Below are 13,884 nucleotides of genomic sequence, written 5' to 3'. Positions count from 1 at the left end.
GTGAGCACAGGGTCACCCCAACTATTAAAACTGAATGAAGAGGAGCCGAAAGAGGGCTGAGGAGGCAGGATCTACCTCCTAAGTATCATCTCGCACAACTTTTTCATCATCTTCTTTGGAATATGCAAGTCATCTCCTAATAGATCTCACTGCTTCTAGTATTGCCCCTTCTAAGTCACACTGTAAAGAGTTATCTGAAAATCTTTCTAGAAGTTAAATCTATTAGATCAGTTCCCAGACTAAAACCCCTTAATAGCTCTGCATTGCTGTTAGGATAAAGCTCTAGTGTCAACTGCCACCATGTGAGACTCTTTCTGATGTGTTTCTGTCCTTCCTACTCAACCTCCCATCTTGCCATTCCCCATTTCTTACCTGTAAACACCTCATGGCAGTTTCCCCAAACATTCCAACCTGTTTAATGTCTCTGTAGCTTTTATTCAGCTTCTTTGTGGAAAAAAAATTGTTTCAGTTTTTGAATACCTAACCCATATTTTAGGATTGAGCTAAAGGCAATTCACTTATAAAATCTTTCCTGACCTCAACAAGGTGGAATTGATTATCTTTATCCCCCAGCCCCGCACTGTAGTGTGTGTATGATGTCTCAGAATGTGACCTTTAAGCATTGTGCTACAAACTGAGTATAAATGCAAGCACTTATTTTCTTTCCAATTAACTATCTAGATTAGATCTTAAGTACCATACTACCAGGAGAAAAAAAAAAAAAAAAAAAAGCATTTCCCTCTTTGCTTCCTCTTTTCAATTTTCCAAGGTTCTGGAGGCTTGCACAATATAAAAGAGATAATCAGAGGATAGTCACTCTGTGATTGTCATTAAAGCTGTTATCCAAATATCCTATTTCTCCTTCTAAGCATATAGTGGGTATATACTTTTCTGCTCCCGTGAAGAAAGGAGTAGCTATGATACTTGCTGTGGCCAATGAAATTTAAGCAGAAACAAATTTCATTTCTGTGTAGAAGCCTTCAAGGCCCAGCACTTGATTTGTCCCTCCCTTCCCAATCGGTATCACCAAGATGGGGCTCCCTCTTTCCTCAGTTCATAGTCAAGAGATACAATATCTCATTGGAAGGAGCAGGACACAACATTTCTTATCCCTTCTAGCTCCAAGCTGCAGAGGCTAAATTCCAGTGAGTACAGTGGAGAAAACACAGGCTCCCTTCCTTTATTCAGCCCTGACTCATGGGGTAGAAGCTCTACCCTAGGCACAGCATGGACCAGAACATGGGGGCCCTGACCACCCTCACCCCTGCTTGCTTGTAGTGTGGAGGCCCCATCCTGGGAGCTACAAGCTGAAAAAAAGGTATACTAATGGCCAACAAGCACATGAAAAGATGCTCAATATCATTAGCCATGGAGAAAATGCAAATAAACTACAATAAGATACCACTTCATATCAACTAAGATGACTATACTCAGAAAGGGATATCATAACAAGTGTTGGGGAGAGTGTGGAGAAACTGGAATCCTCATACACTGCTGGTGAGAATTTAAAATGGTGCAGCATTTTGGAAAACAGGATGGTAGTTCTCTAAAAGGTGAAATATTTCTAGAATTACCATATGACTCAGCAATTCCATTCTAGGTATATTCTCAAGAGAACTGAAAACATATCCACATGAAATCTTGTATATGAATGTTCATTGCAACATTATCATTCATAGCCCCAAAGTAGAAACAACCCAAATTTTCATCAACTGATAAATGGGTAAATAAATACAATGTGACATATTCATACAATGGAATAATATTCAATTATAGCTGAAGGACTGATAGAAGCTACAACATGGATGAACTTTGAAAACATTGTGCTAAGTGAAAGAAGCAAGCTACAAAAACCCCCACATATTGTATAATTCCATTTATATAAAATGTTGGGAACAGGCAAATCTATAGAGACAGAAAGTAGATTAGTGGCTGCTTGGTGGTGGGGTAGGGAAAAAGGGGAGTGACAACTAGTGGGTATGGGGTTTCTTTTGGGGGGATGAAAATGCTCTAAAATTGATTGTGGTGATAATTACACAACTCTGTTTTGTTAAATGATTGAATTGTACAATTTAAATTGTTAGATTATAGGATATATGAATTATATCAATAAAGCCATTATAAAATTATAATCAAGTGTTATAGTGTCTTCCTATACGAGATAGTAAATCCTTAAGAGTAGGAACCATATCTCATTCATCTCTCCATCTTCCTCATTTATGATAGAGATCTAATACAGAGGCAAAGAGTATTGATTTTGGAATTAGATCATCCTGAGTGTGAGACCCAGTGTTGAGACATACTCGTTGTGTAGCCTTGGAAAAATCACTTAAGTCAATGGACAACCTTCTCAGCAGGCGGAGCAACGCTGGTCAGTCCTGCAGTGGAATTTGGGCAGCACAGTGTGTCATCCATGAAAATGATGAAGTGAAGGGTTGGTAGTCATTAGGTAAATTCAACAAAAATATTTACAATTTGTATAAATTAGGCCAATTGCATTGTTTATGTCTCAGTTATCTAATTCAGAAGAAAACAACACACTCATTTTTTCTGACTCAGTGACTAAGATAATTTCAGCTATGTCCATGATCGACAATTTTTAATAGGAAAGGCTTTTCATAATCAGGATTGTTGAAAAGATAAGAAGTCAAAATATCTAAATGTAATCATCAGATCATTTCAGCTACTAAAAAAAAGAATTTCCTTTCATGAAGTTTATTAGGAAGATTTGGTACACAAGGTACTATTGATTACATCAGACACATATTTCTATTTTACTGCCATTAAGTTACTTTAATGTTAAAGTTTTATACACATCTGCAAAATAACCTCCTTTAAAATCATTAAAACAGCAAAATAATGCAGGTTTTAAAGTATTTTAATAATGAGCCAAACACATCTGAGACACATTGGAAATGTGTTTAATTATAAGAGAAATGAGTTTACTTTTACATGGAAGTCTTTTTCCAGATTTCTTAAACAATAAAAGTATGGTAACATTTTTGGCCATTAAAATCATCAATTGTGTTCACCATTGGAAAGATTTTAAGTCAGTTTAAAATACATTTTTCCCAAAAGCTTAAAAACTTTTAACTCTTGAATTTTTTTTTCTTTTTAATGACGTTTTTCTTCCTTCTGAGATTTTTAAATGTTCAGAATTATTGATTTGAGAAAAGATAGGAGCAAACTTATGTGCAATAAAATGTTACTGACTCAGCATGAATTTGTTACCAGTCTGTAGTACAAAGTATTCTTTTAAAGGTATTCAATTTTATTACTCCTAAGTAAACAAAGGCTAATGGAGTATTTTCAAACAGAAGTTTAGCAGAAAAAAAAAAATATGAGAAATAGATAAAATGATTTATAATTGTTCATCCCAGGGTAGTTCTTTTGGACATATTGGATGTGTTTGAGTGTGGATTCTTAATTTGCATAATATCATCTGGGTTTTATCATTGAAATAAATTGAATAATTATGGTGCCTAGGGGAAGTGGTCTTTAAGCATTTTCACTCACATATCCTCCAAATTAATTATTTTAATTACACATATTTCTGATGACATCTAAAATTTTTCATGGTAAGTTTAAATGGTTCTACAAAATATACATTTGGTATATTACAAATATTTGATTTTTTACAATAAAGCTGTTACTTTACTCCTAAAGGTTCAAACTGTATCTAAATACCATAGTAACTTGATATCCATTGTTTTCATTAAAGTGATGCATGCTACATGCTGTGTAATAAAGTAACCCCATAATTTTAGTGCCGTCATATAAAAAAGTTTATTCCTCCCTCATTTCAGGTCAATGGGAAGACATTTCAGATGCAGCTTCTTTTCACATTGTGCCTTTATCCTTACTGAGGACCCCAGAACCCTTTGATTGAAGGCAGTGGATGGGAAAAGAGAATGGTGAATCAAGTATAAAAGGTTTCTATGAGCCACCCACATTCCATTGGCTACAACTCAGGCACTTGGCCACAAGAGAGGCTGGAAATGAAGTTTAGCCCAAGAGAAAGAGGAAACGAGTTTAATGAGCACATAACAGTGTCCACTCTAGTTTACTCTTCTGATCACCAAATATCCTTCTTCCCACACGTAAAACATACTCACTGTCTTCCCAAAGTGGACAACCCAACATTTCATCAATTCATTCATCTCAGATTCCAGAATCTGCCAGTGGTGCATGTCTTTATTAGAATTTGAATCTAGATCCCCTTGGTCACTGCCACCATGCCTCCCCACCTGACACACACACACACAAACTACAGATGCAAATTACAATGGTGAAGCAGGTATAGGATAAATAAAACAAGCTTATCTATTTGGAAAAGGGAATAATAGATGATATAGACCAGTTACTGGCTCATAGAAGTTGTGAAATCCTGCAGGGTAAGGACTGGAAGATGCTCCTGCTGTAGCAGCAGAAAATTTTCCTTGGTTCAATTTTGATTCTGCTCATTGGGAAAAAGTCCATTGCTCTCTGTGGCCCCTGCCTTTACAACATCCCCTTCCCAAGATTCCTCTTTGTTCATTATTATCCATAGTCACATCAGACATGGTTGTTACTCCATGCAGAATGGCCTAAAGACTATGGGTTTTAGCTCAATTCATCCTCTACAATACATAAAGTTGTATTTGGGTAAAAGTAGGTTAGTTGAAAATTAACTAAATAAAGCAAAAGTGAAGACTATTCTGGGGAAGGGATTGCCTATGGGGCTTTATCTTTGTTGGGTGAACTTGTTTGCTCATCCAATGGGGCTATTACATTTTTATATTCTTCTGAATCTACATCTATTTTCAGAGTCTCAGGACAATGGAAGAAGATCATAATTTAGGTTGTGGCTTCTATGAAATTATGAATACTAAGGCAAGGCAAGACACTCATTTGCAGAAAACTGAACAAATTTAAATATAGAAAATACCTTTTACATTATTACAATTTGTTTGAAACATAATAGTGTGTTTCTATATTTATATAACTATAAAGTGTTATATATATTTATATGAATATGTCACTAGACTTGATACAGTTATGTGATACATAACAATGTTTTGATTAACATTGGACTGCATGTAGGAAGGTGGTCACATAAGATTATAACACTGCATATTTAAATCTGTATCTTTTCTATGTTTAGATATGGTTAGATATACGAATACCATTGTGTTACAGTTGCCTACATTATTCAGTACAGTAACATGCTGTACATATTTGCAGCCTAGGAGCCATAGGCTATACCATATAGCCTAGGTGTGTAGTAGGCTATACCATCCAGGTTTGTCCAAGTACACTGTATGATGTTCCCCCAACGACAAAATCACCTAATGATGCACTTCTGAAAACATAGCTCTGTTGTTAAGTGTGCATGACTGTATTTACTCACTAGAATAAACATCAGTACTCTCAAGAGTCCTAAAAACTTGTATGATTTTATCTCTTATCTTTGTCAGTCAGGTTTTCATCTGCAGTTCCAGCTACAAAACTTTGACCAGTCAGCCTTGACATAGGATTTTTCCTTTATGCCTTTTCCCTTTCACAATATCTTTTCCTTTGTGCCTTTTTTTTAGGCCATAAAGAAAAATGAGACTAAAATGAATTGTCCTCAGGTGGACTATTTGAAGAAAATAATCATTTTATAAAAAACAATTTTATATACTTAAGAAGATTTTGAAGAATATGTTAAAAGTCCTGCTAATTCTTGTTACCTCAAATGCTTTTATCATTTTGAAATGACTATGTATATACATTTATAAACTTACTTTGAATTTCAAAATGGCAATATATAATCATTTCTCAATGATACGTAACTACAAAAAGAATATTGTCTACATCTGGCTTTGTATGGATTTTATGTTCATACTTTGAATATGATCATCTTAAGAATTTAGGGAATTATCAATTCATCAAACAAAATAATAAAACCTTGTATAAAGATGTTTTGCTTCACCTCTTCATTGTTGCTCACTTCATACTGAACATGAACCTCATCTCCTGCTGCAGTAATTGGTTGGTAGCTTTACAACATCATTTTCTGAAAGCATTTATTGTCTAACTAAAAATGTACAAGATTAAACTGACTTCTCTATTGTTGACAAAATAACAAAAATATCCAACGTTGGCATTCCACTTTAGATTTCTTAGTAAGCAGAGAAGCTGACAATGTGAATAGGAATTTCACAGTAAGTTTTTTTTCCAGATTTATCATTCAGATAATCCATAATTAATTGTAATTATTGTTTTTGAACTCATCCATTTCTCACAAATGTATTTTTAGAATTGTGAAGGAGCCTAGAGATCATTAAGTGATTTATCCAAAGTCAAGCATTCTTGAAAAGATGAACCCATAATAGAAAAATAAGCCCCCCCCAAAAGTATGGATAGTTTCAGCAAAGAAAACAAATGATATAAATTAATGTTATACAAATGAAAAGATGCTTAGCTTCATCATAATAAAAGAAATACAATTTTAAATAATAATGCACTACCACTTTCACCTACAGATGGGTAAAGATCAAAAAGTCTGATGACACATCTGAGTTGGCAAGGCTGGAGAAAAGCTGGTACTCATAAATTGCTGTGGGAGGGCGAGCTGGTACAACTTCTCAAGATGAAAATTGGGCAATATCTATCAAAATTACAGTTGGATGTACACATTGGTAAAAAACTTATAAACTACACTGAAAGGGTAAATTTTACTTTATGTGAATTATGCTAATTTTTTAAAAAAGAGAAAAGTTAATATTAGTCCCCTAAAAATAAATCCTATATTGCCTTTAGAGAGAATAAAGTTGATTTCTATATATTGGTATGCAATAAACTCTAAGACATATTAACTGAAAAGAAAAAAATAAAGCCAAGCATTTGAACTCAAGTTTTTTCACTCTCTTTTCATGATACTGTGCATCCTCTAACATAACAGATGATTTCAAGTCTGAAAGTGTATACATTTCTGAAAATCTTTGCTAATGCCTTATTTTTAAAAATTCATGCTGCTGTTAACTAACTTGCTTTACATAAAAAAGAAAGATCTTTACCTTAAATCTATCAACTAATTACATATTGTTCTCTTCATTTTGACATTGTTTTGCTCTTTTCACACATCAGTATTTCATATACACTTTTTATGTACCAATATTGTACACATGCATATAATTTTAATGGTTTTTAGACATTCTATCATGTTACTATAACTTAACCATTTCCAACTTATTGGACATTTGGTTGTCTCCTCTTTTTATAAACATTTTTGGATTATTTTCTTGGGACACAATACCATAAGTGATACTTGCTCAAAAAAAAAAAAAAATAATAACCCATTATATTTCCTGCTGTATATAAGTAGATTGCTTTATAAAAACATTTTGCCAATTACACACAACTATCAGTAATATCTGATTATATCAATTACTCCACATATATGTTAATATTGATTTTTACATAGTTAAGATTTCAGAGAATATAAGGGTATTGCTAATTTTTCATGAAGATGCTTGAAAAGTTTTTGTTATTTGAAATATATGTATAGAATCATTTTTAAACTTTGGAGCAAATTTTAATTCACTTTCGTTAGTTTAGCTACTTATTAAAATTTTTATAAAATCTGCTATTTTCACATTTCAGATAATCCATTACTGTATTTGTTCTTTTTTTCATAGATAGAAACAGGCAACATTACATAGAAACCAAATTGTTATTTTAGCAAATCCTATCCCTATCAACAAAGGATTGTTTAAAGGGATGGCATAGGCCACAAACAAATCTTACTTTTTATAGCTGAAGGACATTTTAGGATGAAAATATAATTTTATTGCTTCCTACCTTATTTGTAGCACATTTCATTACTGTATAGATCACACATAAGTTTCAAAATGTAAAACTGATTCTTTATTGCTCATTATCCTTATATTGCTTGTTACCTATTCATATAATTTCTAATTCTTAGAATTTTTATAGATGATGTTCACTTCAGTTAAGCAACAAAATATAAATTAATTTTAGTAGTCCTGTGAAAGAAAAAATCATCTTGAAAAAATAGAAAATACAGGAAAACATACTATGAAATCTTTGGAACTACACATATTCATATGGGATCTTTAGTCTGAAAAGTTGTCATATAGAGAATTCAATTCATTAGTAATGCTATGCCAATCAAGTTCAATTTTTTTTTCTGAAGGGGTATTTTAAAGTGTTTCAGAAATACGAAGTAGCCCACTCCATAACCATTTTCTCTTTTATTCTTACTAACAGTACTCCAGGCAATGTATTCAGCTAAAAAAACTAAATTTCCCTGATCCTTTGCATACAGGGATGGCCAATGTGATTATAAGACTTGTTCAAAAGGACCTCTGGGAAAGTTATCATTGCCCTTCCATCTAGTGATAGGTAGAGCTCCAGCAACCATCTTGAAACTATAAGGGAAAGTTCAAGAAAATTTCAGCCCCCTATCATCTGACCCAAATTGGGATTGATTTTTCAGCTTTTTGAAATAATGTCTTTCTTTATAATTAAAATCATCTCTATGTTAAGAAGTCAATTTAAATAGTTCGACACTAATAAACTGTTCATTTAGCTCATATCCTCTCAGCTTATTCTTAACTATGCACCTAGCTAACTCTGAGCTTATAACTGTAAAACCCTTGTCTGAACAATTATTCACTTGATTAATACAATAACTTCCAACTACAGCTGCATGATAGAATCAGGTGTGAAATTTTAGATTTACTAGGTCTAGGTTAATCGTTTTCAAACTTTAGCTTGCATCAGAATCAACTTGTTAAAACACAGCTGTGTTAAATATGTGCTTGTTAAAATAGATTGCTGAACTCCTCTCCCAGAATTAAGAGATTCAGTAGTTCTGGGGTGTCATGTCCCCAGGTGATGCTGATGTTGCTGGTCCAGGGACCACACTTTGAGAACCATTAGTCAAGGGTATGGACTGGGAACCTGTGTATTAAAATAGCTGAACATTGTTTTGATGGTTGAGAGCTAGTATCAGAGGTCCTTATTGGGAATTATTAAGATTACATCTGTTTTCAATGAATACTTGAATATCGGTTTCAAGTATTGTGTTATAAGCAACAGAAACAGACTAATACAACTAGCCTCAGACAAAATTTCGAAATAACCAAACAGTTATTTTTTCCCTTTGGTTTTTCTTTCCGCATCCTTCATTCTCTTAACAACCACTCTTCCCTAATCCTATGTATTTGTTATTCTCTTCTTCCCTACAACCTCTATTGTTGTGGCCTTTCCAAATTTGCAACCCCTGCCTGTGAATAGGTATCTTCTATTCTGTCATTGTCAACAGCAATGTTTATTTCCGGTTGTAATGGTTGTTAGGTGTTAGTTATCTGAGGACATTTCTTCCAGTTGCTCATCAAAAAATATAAAAGATTTACAACAATTCCTTGTACTTGTTAAGACAAGTGAACAGATATGATGTGGGGGGTGGGGAGGGGGGAAGAAGAACGGGTAAAGGGTCATGAAAATCAACTACAATGTATATTGAGAAGTTAAAATGAAAAAATAAATAAATGAAAGATTTGTTAATCTCTCTATTCCGTGGCATTCACTGGGTGTGGGAAGATGTTTTCTGGGAAGAGGGTCTTTTTGAGCTTTGCTGAGAAGAGGGTTGTCAAATATCCTGGATTCTTCTATTATACAGGCATTCAGGAGTCTTCAGAGACTTCTGAACAACCCATTTACCTTCTTATCCTTTCTTTAGATGGCGATCTCATACAAATGCTCCTGGTTTCAGTCCATCCTTTATAACCCATCAGCTCTTTTGGCAGACTTAAACCTTTAATGCTCTTTTGTTTACCTGTTGTTGAGTCATGGGTATCGTTACTCCTCCAGGCTACTGCAAAGGGTGAGGCAGAAATTCTTATTCTGGACCTGCCATGGTTATAGGTACATTATTGGTAAAACTTACCTAGAAAGAGAGTTTGTTCCTAGGGTGTTGGGGTAGGGTTGCAGGAGCTAATATGTCTCCTCTATATGTCATCTACAAAACTCTGGACATGTAATTAAATCTTCATAGTTTATTTCTCATGAACATGCTCTTCTCAAGGCTTAAAAAAAAATTAAAAGTAATGCCAAAATTATTCACTACATCACAATTTATGAACTGCTTTTTAGTGTCTGAATAGAAAAACAGGCAACAGCTTTTTCAAGTTAACCAATGCTTCTGCAATGATCAAATTTAAAGGTCTCTCCATAATTCTTAAAATTTTCAACTTTTATGTAGCATTTCACACTGCTGATCATGCCTTACTCTCAAATATCTGCTCTCTTTTCCTTTCTATGACACAGTGTCATAGATAATATTGTCTCTTTTTCCAGTCTTTTTGAAGACTATTTGAAATACCTACTCCTTCCTAATTTTGTCATTTCCCAAGGTTCCACCTTCATCTCTCTTCTCAGTAGATTCAAGCAATTTCTCCCTTACTAATCTCATTAATGTTAATGGTAGGCATCCTATCTTCTTCCATTATTGATGGGAACTGGGAGAAGAAACACCTGGGACAAAGCTGAACATTTAAACTATAGAAGAGGGTTAACAGCAAACTATTATACGGTAAATATTAATGTTTCTTATTAAGTAAACCCTAGTAAAGTGGAACGAATACCACTCCTAAATTAGAAATATGGACAGGAATAGTTATCAGAGAAAAAATTAAGTTCATCAAGTCCATCAGCAACTTTCCCGCATGTTTTGCCTTACAAATTTTTGAGCACAGTACACGGGGTCCAGCGTTGACTTCAGTTTTGATGAATGCTTATTATTTGCCTCTTGAATATAATATCTGATTAAATTTGGTAATCCATAGAACTAATATATTGCATAAGATATATTAAATGTATCCTAATACATATTATTATATACAGAATAATACGCTATTCAGTATGCTGAAGGCACACAGGAGACTCTGCAGAGTGAGAGCAATTGCGAAGAAGAGTCAGGTTGAAGGTAGAAGTGGCACAACACCTAGACTGTAAAACCATCTTATGCTGGAAGAAATGCGACCACAAAGTTGTAGCAGTCTTTCAATAAAATCAAACAAAACCACCAAGAGGGTAGAATGATCAAAACAACCAAGCATGGAATGATCCAGTTAGACCTGCTGAGCGCGGATGGTCCGCTCAGCAAAAGACTTACTTTTCCGTCCACGGAACCCTCGAGGCTCTTCCCGCCAAGGCCCGGGTCTCCGCCCCTCGGCGTCCAGGCGCAAGCGGGACTGCGCATGTGCGCGGCCGGGCCAGCTCGGATCCTCCTTGCGGCTCTCGGGACGAGAAGCCATGGCGGTAACGGATGCGAGCCTGTTGCGCCAGTTCCCGCTGCTTCTGCCTCAGAACCGAGCGAAAACCGTGTATGAGGGATTCATCTCGGCTCAGGTACCCGCCCGGTTGTTGCCTTCTCGCTAAGAGAGGCCTCCCTCGCGGGGCGCAGCCCGGCCCGTGGAAGCCTGGGACAGGCGGACAGGAGCCTGGACTGGTGGGGATTGAGAGGGGCGGCGCGTAACGGCTCACAGGAGCCCGGAGGATTGGGAACCGCCGCCGCTGCTGCTAGTAACGCGTCCCTCGCTGTAGTCCCCACGCAGGGCCGGGGTCGCAGCGCGGGATGGGGCGCGGGGAGGTGCGCGCGGCGGGGGGCGGGGCCGGGGCCGGGCCACGCCCCCTCCGCACAGAGTTTTGCCTCCGTCCTAGTTGAGCGTCTGCTTCGCAGTTAACTTTTTTTTTGTGGGGGGTGGGTGGGGGTGTAAATTTTGGCCTACCCCGATTCTAACACCTTCCACCCCCACGGATGTTGGTGGCAGTTCACAGGAGAATCTGAGCGAATTATATTCGTGTTTCCTGTAGAAGGAACATTTTGGAGGAAAACTTCATTTTGGCCCTTTGCCAAGTCCTGTATACTTGTGCACCTCCAGTTGCCATATTCTGTGGGAAATCTTGACAACAACGGAATTAATTACCTTTGCTGATTCCAGTGGGCTCTCTTACGGAGTTTATTACTAACACATTTAACGTAGTAACACATTTGTAGAGTTTTGAAGTTCACATGGTGCTTTCCAGTACAATATCTCACTTGATCCTCAGACCTGTGAGGCACAAGTTTTTAAAAATCATTATTCCCATTGTTATAGTTGAGGAAATCAAGGCATGGGAAACCAGAGAGTTTAAGTAACTTGTCCATGATTGCATCAGAATACCTTAAACTCAGGCTATATGATTCCAGTTTCGGATTTCTGCCCCCCTTTACGTTGCACTCCGACACCTTAGGTTAGGATTTTGAGTATAGACTTTTCCTCACTTGACCATTATACACCAGAACACACTTTTTTTTTTTTTTTTTAACGTTAGGGGCCATGTCCTAGGAATTGCCGTATGTTTGAAGTCTCCTCAAAACATAATCATCTCTCAAATATTGAGTGCATTATCAAATTCACTTGCTAAGTGAAACTTTTACCTGTTCCTAAGAGTATTAGAAGGTGTGGAGTTAATCATAACATGCTATGATTAGTGAAAGTTTATAGACAGTACAGTTGGGCTTCTCCATGTGTCTTCAGATTCACTGTGACCATCACAGAAAGTAGAGGATAAAATTCATTATTACATATGGAAAAAAGTTAGTCAACCTTTTCCTTCCCCAGTTGGAAGTATTGGTCTTGAATCACCCACTTAAAAACGCCATTCACTTTCAGACAAAGTTTTAAAAAGTTGAAAAAGTATTACTAAGTTAAATTTTTTTTCAGGAACCATGTTATGTCTAGTTTTAGGCACTTTAAGGAAAGTACTTTGTATCATATGTGTCTATATCTGCTAAAGCCTCTTAGAAAGCATGTGCAGTCATCAGAATTGAGATTAGATGAAATTTTCTTATGACCCTTGCTGTACCTACAATTCTAATTTGTACCTGCCTTAAAAGCAGTTTATTTAAATCTTTAACCTAAACACTTGATTGTGTAAAAATGTTTTGTCTATATTTCATATTTACAGAAAAGTAGAAAGAATATACAAGGCATTTCATTATACCCTTAACCCAGATTCACCAGTTTACCTTTGCCCCATTTGATTTATCATTCTCAGTGTGAATATGTGTGTGGGCATGTATTTTATTGAATTATTTGAGATTAAGTCATAGACATAGTGCACCTTTATTTCTGAATACTTGATGGAGTTTGGATGTGTTGTCCGCTCCAAAACTCATGTGGAAATTTGATCTCCAGTGTGGCAGTGTTGGAAACTGACTGAGTCATGGGAGCGGATCCCTCATGAATGGATTAATGCTCTCCCTGGGGGAAGAGGGGTGTAGTGAGTGAGCTCTCGCAATATTCGTTCCCATGAGAGCTGATTGTTTAAAGGACCCTGGCACCTCCTCTCTATCTCTCTCTTGCTTTCTCTCGCCATGTGATCTGCTTGTACCCGCCAGCTGCCTGCTGTTTTTCTGCCATGAGTAGAAGCAGCCTGAGGCCCATGCCAGATGCAGCTGCACCAGAATCATAAGCCAAATAAACCTCTTTTCCTTATAAATTACCCAGTCTCAGGTAATTCTGTTATAGCAACACAAAGTTGACTAATACAGTACTTTAGTGTATATTTCATAAGAACAAGGACACACTCCTACAGAACCACAGTACAACTATCAAAATCAGGACATTTGATCGTGATATAATAGTATTATCTAACTTAGAGTCCATATTCAAATTTTGTTAATGGTACGGTTGTGGATTTTATTACACCGTCTTCTACCATCTATTGTAAGATCCCAGGTTACATTTAGTTGTGTCTCTTAATCTGGAGCTGGTTCCTCAGTCTGTCTTTGTTTTTAAGGAACTTGACATTTTTTTAAAAGTATAGGTTGATTATTAAGTATAGTGT

The 13,884-nt window shown here is 36.1% G+C and overlaps 1 protein-coding gene across 1 annotated transcript in view; it reads left to right on the top strand.

Annotated features, from left to right (window-relative positions):
• The first annotated feature begins 11,297 nt into the window (after nt 1–11,297).
• FANCL (FA complementation group L) overlaps nt 11,298–13,884 on the top strand; it is a 71,473-nt gene continuing 68,886 nt past the window's right edge. Inside the window, exon 1 of the mRNA XM_063077876.1 lies at nt 11,298–11,400. Coding sequence (XP_062933946.1) covers nt 11,305–11,400 — 96 coding nt within the window. The 5' untranslated portion in view covers nt 11,298–11,304. The remainder of the gene's footprint in view (nt 11,401–13,884) is intronic.

Source organism: Cynocephalus volans, chromosome 14, assembly GCF_027409185.1.
Source record: "Cynocephalus volans isolate mCynVol1 chromosome 14, mCynVol1.pri, whole genome shotgun sequence".
NCBI classification, from domain to species: Eukaryota; Metazoa; Chordata; class Mammalia; order Dermoptera; family Cynocephalidae; genus Cynocephalus; species Cynocephalus volans.
Note: the sequence above shows the minus strand (reverse complement) of the source record. Positions and strands in the feature narration are given on the sequence as shown.